The sequence below is a fragment of the Ictalurus punctatus genome, chromosome 14 (genome assembly GCF_001660625.3).
Source record: "Ictalurus punctatus breed USDA103 chromosome 14, Coco_2.0, whole genome shotgun sequence".
NCBI lineage: Eukaryota > Metazoa > Chordata > Actinopteri > Siluriformes > Ictaluridae > Ictalurus > Ictalurus punctatus.
Genome location: NC_030429.2, coordinates 8,588,611 through 8,603,831, shown reverse-complemented (window position 1 = coordinate 8,603,831; position 15,221 = coordinate 8,588,611). Strand labels below are relative to the sequence as shown.

General features: G+C 39.0%; 1 protein-coding gene across 1 annotated transcript in view; it reads left to right on the top strand.

The window, feature by feature from the left end:
• spock1 (SPARC (osteonectin), cwcv and kazal like domains proteoglycan 1) overlaps positions 1–15,221 on the top strand; it is a 268,384-nt gene that overhangs the window by 201,867 nt on the left and 51,296 nt on the right. Inside the window, exons 6-7 of the mRNA XM_017486158.3 lie at positions 1,133–1,265; positions 11,282–11,396. Of these exons, the coding sequence (XP_017341647.1) occupies positions 1,133–1,265; positions 11,282–11,396 (248 nt within the window). The remainder of the gene's footprint in view (positions 1–1,132; positions 1,266–11,281; positions 11,397–15,221) is intronic.

Below are 15,221 nucleotides of genomic sequence, written 5' to 3'. Positions count from 1 at the left end.
TAATAGTGATGAACGCTAACTTACCAGTGGTAATTTGGTTTCCTTGCCTCAGGACTCTGGGGTCACAATCCAAAGTTCAAAGCAACGAACATTCACTTTGAGGCGAGTTTAGATTTGAATGATGATGTTGGCACCGCAGTCCACATTGTGATTGGACGATAATTTAACACACGTTGTGCTGGTCAGTCATGTGAATTTTTTAAAAACACATTTATTGGATAATTTAACGTGTTGAAATAGTAATAAAACAAAAAGTGTGTAGGATATTAAAACATCTTTTCTGAGTGTGTAGAACACCTTCTGGTGCTTTCAGAATTGACCGAATTATGATTGACCGGCCAGTAGGGACACTTTCTAATCCTGACTGGTTGGATATGGGTTTCTATATGCCCATTTAGAGACCCTAGGGCACCACAGTGACTAATGGTAGTAAATAAAAAAAAGAAGATCAGTGCAGAAGCTCAGAGAATGGTGATGATTATCTTTAAGCTTTTAAAAGATGACAAGATGAAAGAACAAGATGATGAGATGAGAGAGAGGGAAAAGCATAGAGTTTATTTTCTCCTGTTCAGTTGTGTGTGTGTGTGTGTGTGTGTGTGTGTGTGTGTGTGTGATTGGTACTGATGTAGAGAGGGGATCTCTCCAGGGGGATTGAGGGCCATTTAATCCACTCACAGTGTGAAACAGATACTCAGCCCTGAGAGAAAACACACTCTCTCTCTCTCTCTCTCACACACACACACACACACACACACACACACACACACACACACACACACACACACACACACACACACACATACTGGCAGCACCATGGCCTTTTCTAACCCAGCATTAGTTCATTGTTTAATCAGTGTGCCTCACATGTAACACACCTCACTGACATTTCTAATCTGTTATTATACTGTAATGTCATGTCCTCTCTCTCTCTCTCTCTCTCTCTCTCTCTCTCTCTCTCTCTCTCTCTCTCTCTCTCACTTTTTAAGGAGTCTTTGATGTTTGGCAAATAAGTAGCCATCACAATGTTTCCACTGTTTTTCACTCCTTGATATTCCCAGGTTACAAACTGTCTCCTAACTATAAAAGAGAACAAAGCTATATTTTGAAAAACTAGAACTCTTTTCTGTTTCAGCATTAAGCCAAGGAAAGGCAGCCATCTCCATAAGCACTGGATGGGAGCAATGAATCATGGGAAATGTAGGACTTGTCCAGTTGTCCATCCTAGTCCAGTGTGTGGCTCAGATGGTCATACCTACTCCTCAAAGGTGAGTTCATCATCATCTTCATTATAATTCATCATCATCTTAATCACCATTATTATCATAAACATAATGTAGTACAAAAAAAACCAAAAAAACGGAAACACCCAGAGAACCAGGCATTTATTTAGCAATGTTAGCCCTTGACCTGTCAATTCTAATCTAAATCTTTTATGAGTTTGCTAGAAGTCCTTTTGTTGTAAGAGTCCTTGGGTTGATGACTGAAAGCCATGGCTAGGAAAGGCTAGTCAAGCCAGTTTGTACCGAGATTACAGAGAAAGTCTTTTGGCTCAGTGTGTTCAGTTTGCAGCAGAAATAATGCTGAAGTTCCAGAATGTGTTTGCAATCAGCTTTGTCTGACTGAGATTGACACGAGAGTTAATAACACTACTCAGACTGGAGATAGGATTGGAGATTTTATCACTACTAATAACTTTTAAACACTGGATTAAGTGGACCAATGCTCAGAAACGCTAATTTTGTCACAGTGTAACCTTCAGCATTCTGAAGCTTGTGGCCAGAAAAGTGTGCTCAGCAGATTGTCTCAGCCCCAGACATTCTGTGACCAAGGCAGAGCTTCTGAGACTGAAGGGTGTCAGTTTCCTTGCTTCTTCCTTTTATCAGAGTTTGTTGATTGATCAGTTGCTCAGACATGTGTCTTGGCATGCACCTCAAAATCAAACTCCCAGTGAAAGCTTAAAATATTTTCCTCAACCTGAAGTGCTGTGTATTCATGGAACTTGCTCCAGGGATTGCACAAAGTTATCCATTTTCTGTACCGCTTATTCTACACAGGGAGCCTGGAGGCTATCCCAGGGAACCCAGGGCACGAGGCAGGGGGCACCATGCTTGGGGCCAACCCATTGCAGGGAACAATTACAAACACATTCACACACTATGGACAATTTGGAAATGGAGGAGAAAACTGGAGTACCCGGAGGAAGCCCCCAAAGCATGGGAAGAACATACAAGCGCCGTGAAAACAGGGCAGAGGTGGGAATCAAAACCTCCAACCCTGGGAATCTGTAATAAACCGTGATTCTAAGGAATCTCTAAACCACTGGTGACCCCCCACCCCTACCCCAAATTTGCTAATTAAAAATAAACAAAAATAACAAGTGTTCCAAAGATCTCCAAATGATTTGAAATACATCATTCCACTGTAAGTAAAATCATCTACAAGTGGCGCACTTGACTGTCAATTTGTCCAGGAATGGCCATCCGAGCAAAAGAGCAGACTGGCCGATGCAAAAAGAATTCTCCAAGAACCCCAATATTTCATCACAGTATCTGCTAGTAAGTCTTGCACTGTTGGTGTCAAAGTGCATGCTTCTACAATCAGAAAGGAATTGCACATATTTGACCTGCATGGGAGGCGTGCCAGGAAAAAGCCTTTGCTGTCTACAAAGAACATTAAAGTAAGACTACAGTTTACCAATGAGCATATAGGCAAAGACCAGGCCTTTCATCTCAGATGAATCAAAGAGTTGTTTGGCCACAATAACAGCAGACACATTTGGCGCAGACCAAAGACAGCTTTTAAGGAGAAGCACATCATACCGACTGTGAAGCACGGTGGTGGAAATGTTATGATGATGTTTTTTGCCTCAGGGACTGCACAGCTTGCATTCATTAATTCAACTTTCTGCATCAAATGAACGTGTGTAAAGATAATGTGAGACTATCTGATCCTAAGCACACTTGCAAATCCACCAAGTAATGGCTCAAAATGAAGAAATGGAGGGTTATGGCCTAGTCAAAGCCTGAATTTGAATCCCATTGAAATGTTGTGGGGGGATTTGAAATGCGCAGAAAACCCTCAAACATCTTGCAACTGAAAGAGTACTGCATGGAAGAATGGTTAAAAATCCCAGCAAGCTGATGTCAGAGACTGGTGGACAAATTATGCAAGACGTCTACAAGAAGTTATTTCTGCTAAAGGGGGCAATACTAGCTTCTGAGGCCAAGGGTTACTTACTTTTTCCACAAAGGAATATCACATATATTAGATATTTCTGTTGAATAAATGTTTGAAAAAACTATTTTCCCTTGTGGGTTTGTTCAAGTATATCAACCTTATTAATAGGCACTGTTTCAAAGATGTTTGCTTGTTAAATATTTCCAAAAAAGCCAACAATTTCTACGGGGTGTTCTTATTTTTTCACATGACGGTAAAATTAACTTCCCATCATATGAAGACTGGCATAGTTATAATAGCATAGCACTCGAGTGTTAACCATGTGATTCAATGATTTAACCATGTGATTCAAATTTGTCATCACATTTAGTACCTGGTCCTTGATTTGCCTCTCATGCTTTGATAGCTAAAAGTATCTAATTTCTGTAACAGACATATGAAGTAAGTTCACAAAAAAGAACTTCCTAAGATTACAGAATCCAGTTGCCTGTGAAATTACCTTTGAACGCTCTTACATCTGCGTATTCCTAGTCTTCTAAGGACTTTTTGTTCCTATGATCGGAACATGGTTTTGAGAATTAATGTATTTTCAGGGCTGAAATAATTGCAGTTCCAGGGTAATGGAAACAAATGATTCATCCATAAGGGCTTAAGGATGTAAGTTATAGTCATTAAATATGTCTAATATTCTATAAACTCATGGACATCTCCATGTTTTGCCCCATGCTTTACTTAGGTGCAGAGTGTATGGGATGGGGACAAGGTATAATCAAAGTATTGATTTGCTACATGTCAAAGTAACTAATGACACATTTTTGACCCCATAACTGAGCTCTGTACAACTTTGGTCAACTAGCAAATATGGTTCCCCACAGAAGAGTCCTAAGTACACTAGACACATTGAGCTCTTGCCCCAAACTGATTTAGCTCGTTCTTAGTGACATAAGGAGAGTTGTGGCACTCTGATCTTTTAAGACAACTCATTAAAATGCACTACTCCTGCCTTAGCTTCGGGCCAGCTTCCCCCAACCTGAAAATCAGTTGTGCTACTTCAGAATTGTGCTCACGTTGTTGCTGAAATTCTGTACCATAATAGCTTTGAAACTTTCTTACAACGTTTTTCAAACAAGCTTAGTCATAGCTTTTTTTAATGAGCTTAGTCACAACTTTCTGCGTATAAACTGAAACTGCCTTTAACAGCTTGTGTTTTGTCTGATGTACAGCTAGGTCTATACTCCTGTTGGGACTCGACTTTGCTTGTTCTGAAGCTTCTCAATGGCCTTATATGTTTTTTCAGCTACTCTTATGAGTTTGTCTGCAGCTAGATTCAGGCTTCCTGCAGAGTTGCCCTTTTTATACTGAAATTCCTTTATAGCTGACTGAATGAATAGCAACGTTTAAACCCATACACAAGAAGAAATTTCTATTGCTTCAGTTTCTGTCTTGAGGCCTCAGCTACCAACTGGCTGGTGACTGTATAAATGGCATTGAAATAAATTCCAGCAAAGGTATTTGCATAACCAAGGTTTGAACCACCAGGCAGATCAATAATCATCTGCTCAGCTGCAGTCAAGTCATGCATCATGAGCGACTGATGAGTTTTCGTTAACTACAGAGTGTCCCAAAAGTCTCCCTACATTGGGGACTATGTTTGCCAGCACTGCATTGGTTGTGCCTTCATCAGTGGATGTTCGTCGACAACACTTCCAGTCTTTTTGAATTTGTTCATAAGTTTGGCAACAGTGTCATGTGTGATGTAAACAAATACATAATATAAGCTAAGTATGAAAACTTTTTCAAGACATTTTGTTAAAAAGGGATCATTTTCCCTACCTATGGAGACTTCTGGGACATCCTGGGATGAAATACTTTGGAATGAAATTTGAGCTAACAAGCATTTTAATCCTTTAGTGGTATACACCTAAGAGAAGAAAGGGCATATATGAACAAGGGACAAAGAAGGAATATTTTAAACAGTAAACAAATAAATTCATCTCCTTAGAGCGTGACTACTTTATTATATGTAGTAAGATTACAGGAAGTTAATTCAGAGCATCACAATTCCCAAATTAAATTTCAGGTCAAACTAAAACATTTCACCCATTTGTTGTTAATCTTAAGGACTGTCTGCTTGCTGCTTGTGCAATCACTTAGCTGAAGGCAGCTCATAAGTCATGATGAAAACATGTTTTTTCTCCTAGTGTCAAATTCAAAACAGTGCCTCATTTGTTCAGAGTCCATGTTGCTGTTCAAAGGTGGTACAGAATGGAAACAAAACATAACTATGCCATTAAACAGTGGAATTGATAGAGAGCTCGTGGATGGCCGATCGAGCAGGCACAACAGTGTTAGCAAGTGAGCTTATTAATAGAGTGTGTGCGGTGTTATGTTTTGGATGCACAAATATGTTTTTGAGTGTGAAACAGTGAATCGAGCATCCAGAGAAGCTTATGTTTGTACTGATCGATCTATTGAAATTTTGAATGCTTTGTGATGGTTTATTATGTTCAGTGGCTGAAATATGCCACAAAAAATATTATTTCAATTGTAAGCAATCACAAAACATTTAAATCCTATTAGGAAATATCCCACAACCCACTACAATGCCTCTAGTATTTTTCTTTCATCATAAACATATGTGGACTGATCGGATCTCGGGTTAGGATCTCCTATCCGTAGTGTATACGGGGAGGTTATCTTGTATAGAGGGATCTCTTATCCACAGTGTATACGGGGAGTTATCTAGTATAGAGGGGTCTCCTATCCACAGTGTATACGGGGAGGGAATTTACATTAGCTAACAGAAATTTATTGTGATTTCTTTCATCTTTCCCATTTTTGGAACATAACCTCATTAATAACCAAAAACTAATCACTAATGGTTAAGCATTAAAAGGTAACTGTTGTTGCCATTCAGTGTAGTTGTTTCTCCAGAGGGGGCATGGTGGCTTAGTAGTTAGTGTGGTTACCTTGCACCTCTGGGGTTGGAGGTTTGAATCCTGCCTCCACCCGGTGTGCACATGCACTCCTCTTGCCTTGGGGGCCTCCTCCAGCTACACAGGTTTCCTCCCCCAGTCCATAGACATGTTTTTTAGGCTGATTGGCATTTCCAAATTGTCTGTAGTGTGTGAATGTGTTTGCGAATATGCCTTGTGACGGGTTGGCACCGCATCCAGGCTGTCCCCCGCCCTGTACCCTGAGTTCCTTGTGATGGGCTCCAGGCTCCTCCATGACGCTGTGTAGCATATGCAGTACTGAAAATGGATGGATATTCATCCAGATCAGTGTAAGCATGGGATTTTATGTAACTGTACCATTCCATGTTTGTTAAATACTGAAAGGGTTGAAAGGGTACCATGCATTCTGATCCCAGCTTCCTTCAAAGATGGAATATATAAAGAAAAGAAAATTATTGTCCTGTACACATGTGTATATGTATAATGGCATTAAGAGGTTGTCTTCTACTTTTACATGAGTAAGATGTAATATTAGTGCACATTAGTGCATAGTGACTCTTGGACTCAATATATAATCTTTCAGGCTCAGCAGCAGGATCCAAATTCACACTGTAACATACCAATATAGCAGTAAACACCTCTCTCTCTCTCTCTCTCTCTCTCTCTCTGTGTGTGTGTGTGTGTGTGTGTGTGTGTGTGTGTGTGTGTGTGTGTGTATGTTATAGTCTGGGTAAAGCCCTGCAGGAAATAAGCAGGTGGGAATATAGGGACACCAACTTTAGTCAGTTCACTTGATAATCTGAGGAAAGGAGAATGGGAGTGTATAGTTTAGGAGAGCAATTGGTTATCATTTATTGTCATATCTATTGTTATATTGCCAAGATACAAAAGCTACTTTGAACTGAATTAAATTAAACGTAAATTTCAGATATCCTACTGTCTTGTTAGAGGTTTTCTGAAATAGAACAATATGTTTTTGTTTTTTTTTTTATCTCAATGCATTTCAGCACCGTATGTGATTGCCTGTGTGATCAGACCTGTCGTGCTGTGATTAAATTAAAATAACTCCAGATACCATTTCCCACTTCTACCAAACTGAATTTTTGTCTTCTCACAGAAATGTCTCATCTAAATTCTTTGGCTGAGCAGTTTGACAGTTCATTAACTGTGTGTATATTTATACATATACTGTATTAATTTGTGTAGCCATTTATATACAAGTATGTGTGTGTCAGCTTTTTTTTAATTACTAAAGCCACTTCTTAAATTAGCCGAGACATGTAACAGCATAGTGACGAGTTTAAACTGGATGCCGTGAAATTGAATATGTTAGAGATTGAGGGGAAAGAAATGTACGTTGTACATGCAAATGTGTGTGTGTGTGTGTGTGTGTGTGTGTGTGTGTGTATTCTGGGTGCTGGCATACACTTCCACTAATATTGGCACCCTTGGTAAATATGAGCAAAGAAGGCCTCATATATAAATATGAGGTAGCACATAGGCCAAATTCCCTTAGTCATTCATAACAATGGGTTAGACCTAGGAATATAGCTGTGATGGGTTAGACCTAGGAATATAGCTGTGATGGGTTAGACCTAGGAATATAGCTGTGATGGGTTAGACCTAGGAATATGCCGCAAAATGGGAGGTGGCTATAAGAAAATAGCACAAGAACTTCAAATGGGATCGAGTTCTGTGGTCAGATAAAACCAAAATAGAGATTTTTGGAAATAAACACCAGAGGTAGCCATATGGAAAAGTACCTCATGCCCACAGTTAAATATGGTGGTGGCTTTTTAATGTTTTGGCTCTGTTTTTCTGCCAGAGGACCTGGACATTTTGCATTTTGTTATGATACATAGCATCATGGACTCTAACAAATATCAACAGATATTAAATGAAAACCTGAAATGAAAAAATGGGCCGTGGTTGAATCTTCCAGCAGGACAATGATCCAAAACGTATATCAAAATCAACACAAAAATGGTTTACTGACCATAAAAAATTTGGATCTGGAGAGATTCTGTATGGAGGAATGGTCTCAGATCCCTTGCCATGTATTCTCCAACCTCATCAGGCATTATAGGAGAAGACTCAGAGCTGTTATCTTGGGAAAGGGAGGTAGCACAAAGTGTCGACTAAAAGGGTGCCAATAATTGTGGCACACATATATTTAACAAATATATATATATATATATATATATATATATATATATATATATATATATATATATATATATATATATATATATTTGTTGGATAAACATGTGTTTAAACATGTGGCACTGTATAAGCATTAGAAAATGAACATGTCAAAAGTAGGATAGATTTGCATTATAAGAGATCACTGCACTTTTGGAAGCTTCACTCTGAGCCGTCACAGTAACAACAAACTGAGTCAAGAATGGTGTATATGCTCCTGCTGCTGAAGTGTTACAGTAAAACCTACAAACCTTAAGCTGTTTTACAGCTTTGAATAAAACATTTTGGATATTTTACAATGTTGGGCTCAAGGTCAGCTCAGCACAGACCAAACTACAGGAGCTCACACACTGGTTCTACTCTGCATGAGTATCAAGCTCCAGTTTTGGACTTTTCTTTTTTCCCCCATATGGAATAAATAAATAAAAATAAATAAGTAAATAAATAAATAAATAAATAAATAATAAAAAAAACGCTGAAAGCAGCATTTTGAGGGGCCAAGCACCCAGATTCAGTGAGCTGCATGTTCCCAGACATGGTACAACTGTTGCATTAGCAATCACAGGAAAGCAGAGCCATAACGATAGGCATAACTGTATGGAGTTTTATGCATTTGCAGTACGTTATGGGAGAATGGTTTTGAATATCAGAGTTTATTTGGTAACATTTGTTAAGATAGGATTTCAAGATGATGTGAATCAAACTTGGTGAAGATTGGACAAAATTTAGAGGAGGTGTAGCAAAAATGGCAGTTAGATGTAAGCTTTTTTTTTTTTAGCATATTGTTGTTACTGTTGACCAGTTAAAATTTGTTGCATAGTCTCAGGTCATGGTCCTGAAAATGTTGCTGAGATACAGCTTTACTTCCGGTTTCGTAGCTTTGCTGTCAGATTCCTTGGACCATTAGGAACAAACCATTTGGCATATTCAAATTTCTCTTGACAACTTTTGTGAGGCTTCCTCTGAAGATGACTTCTGCCAAATTTGGTGATGATTGGACAAAATTTAGATGAATAGAGGAATAGTGAAAAGGCACTTTTTGACAAAAATCGAAGATGGTGGAACATGTCATTAGGCAGAAATTTACATAGGTATATATTATTATATATTATATGGTGTGTTGAACTTGTCTCGACCCTGAGAATACGGGAATACCTGGCTTTTACATTTTGTACACACAGTTCAAAAGTTATGACAATAAAAGTAATTCAAAATAAAGCCCAAATATGGCCATATGGTGGTGCTACAGCATTGGCAGCACTTAACCCAAATTTGGTCAGAATGTCACTTAGACACTCTCCAATCAGTATGCCAGATTTCACAACTTTTTACCAGACAGTTCTATGGGCTACCATAGACATCCTAGCCAGAAGAAGAAGATTATGAATGCACCTTCTGTGCTTGGCCCCCTAGTAATAATAATAATAATAACAACAACAACAACAACAACAACAACAACAACAACAATAATAATAATAATAATAATAATAGAACATATCCAAGCTACCACCCCAAATCAGATTAACTTCTAATGACAACAAAAGTGTTATGTTCTGCTTATATCACAGCAATCTGCCTTAATTTTTATTTTTGAATGATTTGAAACATTTACAGTTTCATTTAACATTCTGGAACGTCCATGACAAGTTGATTCCTCTTTTTTTCTCTCTCCTGAAGTTAATAGAACTATCACATACAGCTTGTCACAGAAAAAAAGAAAGGTTCAAACCCCTCTGTCCTGAAGACTTTCCTGTGGCAGAAAACGTACTGTTACTTAAAACTGTTACAAATCGCTGAGACTGGAGACTTCTTCTATAAATGTTAAATAAACATCTCATTACATATGAATTCCATGTTTCTCTTTTCAAAATAGTAACACATTTAATAAAAAGAAATCTGTTTATTATTAGCTTTGGCTGGGTAGATCATCCAATATGCAAGTCCCTGTAAATATGCTGTTTCTATAGAAATGAGAATGTATTAGAACAAACTCTTCAATATAAACCCAATCATTTTAATTATGGTGGTACATACTATTACAGCTGCTGTTAGAAAATTAATCGACACCTTCTGACCAATCAGATTAGAGAATTCAACAGCGTACCAACATTAGAAGTTGAAATACCAGATTGGAGTGCAGGTCTCTGTTGAGCTGAACATTTATTTATTTACATTATTTTAAAATCTATCTATCTGTCTGTCTGTCTTTATTTATTTGTTTGTTTATTTATTTATATTAAGCTTTGTAGCTTAAAATGAAAAGAACAAAAAAGAATAGAAAAATGTGTGTGTGTGTGTGTGTGTGTGTGTGTGTGTGTGTGTTGGGGGGGGGGTTGCTCTCTAATAAAGAACATGGTCTCTAGTCTGCATTGGTTTACAAAACTCATTTATGGCAAAACTGACACACACACACACACACACACACACACACACACACACACACACACACACACACACACACACACACACACAAAAGTTTGAAAGCACTATCAGAGTTGCACTGATTAATGTTTAATAAGAGCAGATCATTTAAGGCTTTTGAAGCAGAATCAACACACACTGAACACAAACCTCCAGCTTGCTTTTCCATCAGAAAGCATTTGACTTGATGGGATTTCATTATTGTTCACTCCCTGCTTTTTAATTTAGTTCTGCACGGGCTGGCTAATTCACTTATTTTCTTCACATTTCCCTTCTTCTCGTCAGCACACACAGAATGGTAATTATCCCAAAGTTTTACATGACTGCAGCTTATGCATAATGCAGTATGTGTTATTAAATGCGGCACTCTCTATATTGGATATTTGTAATAAACGCCAGTGAGTTTTGTAATTGTACAACATCACACATCGTTTTAACTTCTGCACAAGTGCTGTGAGCTGCTGACACAAGGCTAAGTGCGAACTGCAATACATTACCCATAATCCATTTCTGTCTGGCTGCAGTGTAAGCTGGAGTTCCAGGAGTGTGTTTCGGGAAAGAGCATCTTAGCGAAGTGTGAAGGACCATGTCCCTGCCTGCCTGGACAGGAAGTCTTCAAGCCACACACTGAAAAGAATGGTGAGTCACCTCCTGTTCCTTTTCATTTTCTGTGATTTTTTTTTTGCCAGTCAGTAACTCTCTGGGCTAAACACACACACTGTGCATGTGTGTGTGTGTGATTGAGCCTTGAGGTGATGGTTGGTCACAGTAAATGCTGAATTAAAAGTTTCATACTCTGAACTGCACTACATGAGGATGAGGTCAGAGACACAGGAGAGAGAGAGAGAGAGAGAGATTGATTATGTCATTATCACTCTCTAAGCTTCTTCCTGTTCTCTTGCTTCTAATTACTACTTCTGCAAATGTAAAACATAGAATATTTGGGTCACAAAGAACTTTCTTTGCTATTGGTTGCAAAAACTTATATCTGTTAATAATATGATCTTTTTTTAACATCACAAATTGAGGAGGGACCATCAGAGATTTTAGTAGAGATCAGGAGATTATTATTTATTTATTTTTTGTTACATTTACATTTATTCATTTAGCATATGCTTTTATCCAAAGTGACTTACAAATGAGGAAATACAAGCAAATGTATTGTTTTGTTACTGTATTTGTTAATGTATTGTTACAGTGCTTCACAACAGTCTTTTCTTTAAGATACTGTATATGACCCAATGAAATGTTCTTTTCTGCAGAGAGCATTTTGTGTTTAGGTTGAGTATTTTTTTGTTTATTTATTTTTTGGTCTGTAATGTGGCATGGTGGCTTAGTGGTTAGCTTGTTTACCTCACAACTCCAGGGTTGGGGGTTTAAATGCTGCATCCCCGCTGTGTGTGTGTGTGTGTGTGTGTGTGTGTGTGTGTGTGTGTGTGTGGAGTTTGCACTTCCTCTCCATGCTTCAGGGTGTTACGACCCTGCTATGTTGGGCTGTAACCTAGGGAATTAGTGCAGGGAGACATCAGTTGGATGGAGTACAGCTGGTTTGGTGGAGGAAGGTGGGGATCTTGGAATTGTAATTAATATTTACAAAGTTTATTGCAAAATGCATTTTTGCATTAGAAGAATGTATCTTATGCTGTATGCATAAGATACCAGAGTACACGACTATATAAAAGAAAAACTTTAAAGAAAAAAATAGCTCTTCAAAAATAAATGGCACGTGTGGAGTTACAATTGGTTTAACAGGTGGCTCCCTGGGGAGACAAGACAGTACCAAAGGAAAGAACAGAATAAAAGCCTTCTAAACCATATTCTTAGATTTAACCTCTTACCTACTGTAACTACCAGGAAGAAAGTAGCCGCTACACTACCTTAAACTTATTTACACTACCGCTCAATTATCTGTGTACTCCGGTTTCCTCCCCCAGTCCAAAGATGTGTTGTCGGCTGAGTGGCATTTCTAAATTGAGCGTAGTGTGTGAATCTATGTGTGATTGTGCCCTGCAATGAGCTGGCACCACATCCAAGGTGTCCCCCCGTCCTGTGCCCAGAGTCCCCTTGGGTAGGCTCAAGGCTCCTCACGAACCTGAGTAGCATAAGCGGTATGGAAGATGGATGGATGGATGTTACATTATTTTAAAAAATCTGTGTCCTTGTAAATTGTACTAGTGATTTACATTCCTAAATTCTATCTTGCTATAACTTAGTAGCTTTACTTGCATAACTGTAATCTTCCACATATCGTATACACTGCTGTCTACCGCTTGCAGAGGAAATTAGCTACAACACTGGGATCTGGAATCCCTTCTGGTTGAGTGAACGCCGGTGCGTTTGGCTGCCGCTACTCACCTATCGCCTCAATTACTGTTTGTGTCTGTTTTAAAATATTATTGGATTTGATGCCTTGGGTGCTGTTTTCTGCTCTGTACCTCATCAACTTCTGCCTGATGTTGTTTGCTTCTGCCATTCCTGGATTGGCTGTCCTGGGGTCTGTGGTTGATACCTGGCGGACTTTTTTGGTGCTGACTGGATTCGCGGAAGTGGAGTTTGGCGTCTGCCAGACTGATTGGTGGTTCGGTCCAATGGGTCTGTGTGGATCTGAAAGCCGCTGTAATGGATTATTCTAGTCTTCGCCGCCATCAGTGCCTTTCCACGACTGATGTACTCAGCAGCAGAGCTATACTGACTCAGGTCTCTCTCCGAGCCTACACCAACTTTACTGTGTCACCAGGACATCCACTGGCTTCCGAGATACATCCATTATGGATCCCGTTTGAACTTTCACTACAGTACTACTAACTCCTTCTGTACATTTTGGTCCACTTTTCCTCGCATGCCTAAATATTCAGCCAGATCCATAGACAGCAGTGTGCTAGTTTCCATTCCAGGTCAACTACACCTGCTGTTTCCGACTGTCTTAATTTCTCCCTTTTTAATGTTTGATCTCTCAGAAATATGGCTTCTTTTGTCCATGATATCATTGCAGGCGTAAAAATTTATTTTATGTGTCTTTCTGAGACTTGGCAAAAACCTAATGACTTTTTTCATCTTATTACATTCATATCTACTTATCTAACATATCTAATTTATCTTGAGCTGTAAAGGTAGAAACATTTAGGACATGCATTAACAGTGATCCAGGGGCGCACAGTGGCTTAGTGGTTAGCACATTCACCTCACAACTCCAGGATGGCACGCCTTCCCTGGCCATGGCCCTGTGTGTGCGGAGTTTGCATGTTCTCATGCGTAGGTTTCCTCCGGGTACTCTGGTTTCCTCCCCCAGTCCAAAAACACGCTGACTGGCATGTCCAAAGTATCCGTAGTGTATGAATGGGTGTGTGAATGTGTGTGTGAGTGTGCCCTGCTATGGATTGGCACCCCGTCCAGGGTGTACCCCGCCTTGTGCCCCATGCTCCCTAGGATAGGCTCCAGGTTCCCTGCGACCCTGTAGGATAAGTGGTATAGAAAATGGATGGATGGATTAACAGTGATCCAGAATGATGTTGACACGTCCTCCCAAAATAGCAAATGTGCTGCACGCAATGACGTTGAGATTAATTTGTGTGTGTTGTTTCAGCACAATTTGTGTGTGTGTGTGTGCTGTTGTGTAGATCTGTTTACTACAGCTGAATGAACTACGAAGATAAACTGTAATGACACTAGAAAAAAAGCTATAATGAACATTGTCAAGAACATAAAGTAAACATTCTTCTAAACACTGAAGTAAACATTTAAGAACACTAAGGAACATTGAAGAAGAACATTAAAAGTTACAAGAACATTGAAGGTTATTTTGAAGTCCATGCCAGTTGATGATCTGCAAAGATCCAACCTTGTGGTCACTACATTTTAGTATAACATTTTTATATTTGCTGCTAGAAACTAGTAATATTTGTTTTCCTTTCATTCTCCAATCTTCCATCAGCCAACTGTTAGTGAAAGCAACTGTTGCTTCCTGACAGGGAAAAGAAAATTCTCTGCATCTTAGCCTTTAATTCAGGAAATAGACTTTATGCAGCAAAAATGAAATCTCCAGTGCCAGAATGCAGCAACTACCACATCATGCCTTAGACAATGTCCAATCTCCCCCTGTCTCTCCTTCACTCTCTCTATTAGTTAGATAATTAGACTTTTGCAGAAATGACACTTACATGATAGAGATATCTCAATTTTGATGAACTCTAAACACCTACAAGGTCTTAATTTGTACAAGCTAGTAACCTGAATAAATCTGAATACATAAAGAGACAATTACTGTTACATGCTCTTTCACTGTCAAATCTCTGTCTCTCTCGTCTAAGCTCCTTTTCTCCTGTCTTCTGTTTCCTCATTTCTTTCTGTCTCTCTTGTCTCAGCTCCGCCCCTTTTATTCATGAGTTTCTTGACCTTGGCTCTTACTGCATCTTCTGTCTCAATGTTGTCTTTTTTATTATCATGTTCTTCCTGGCTTCTGTTCCC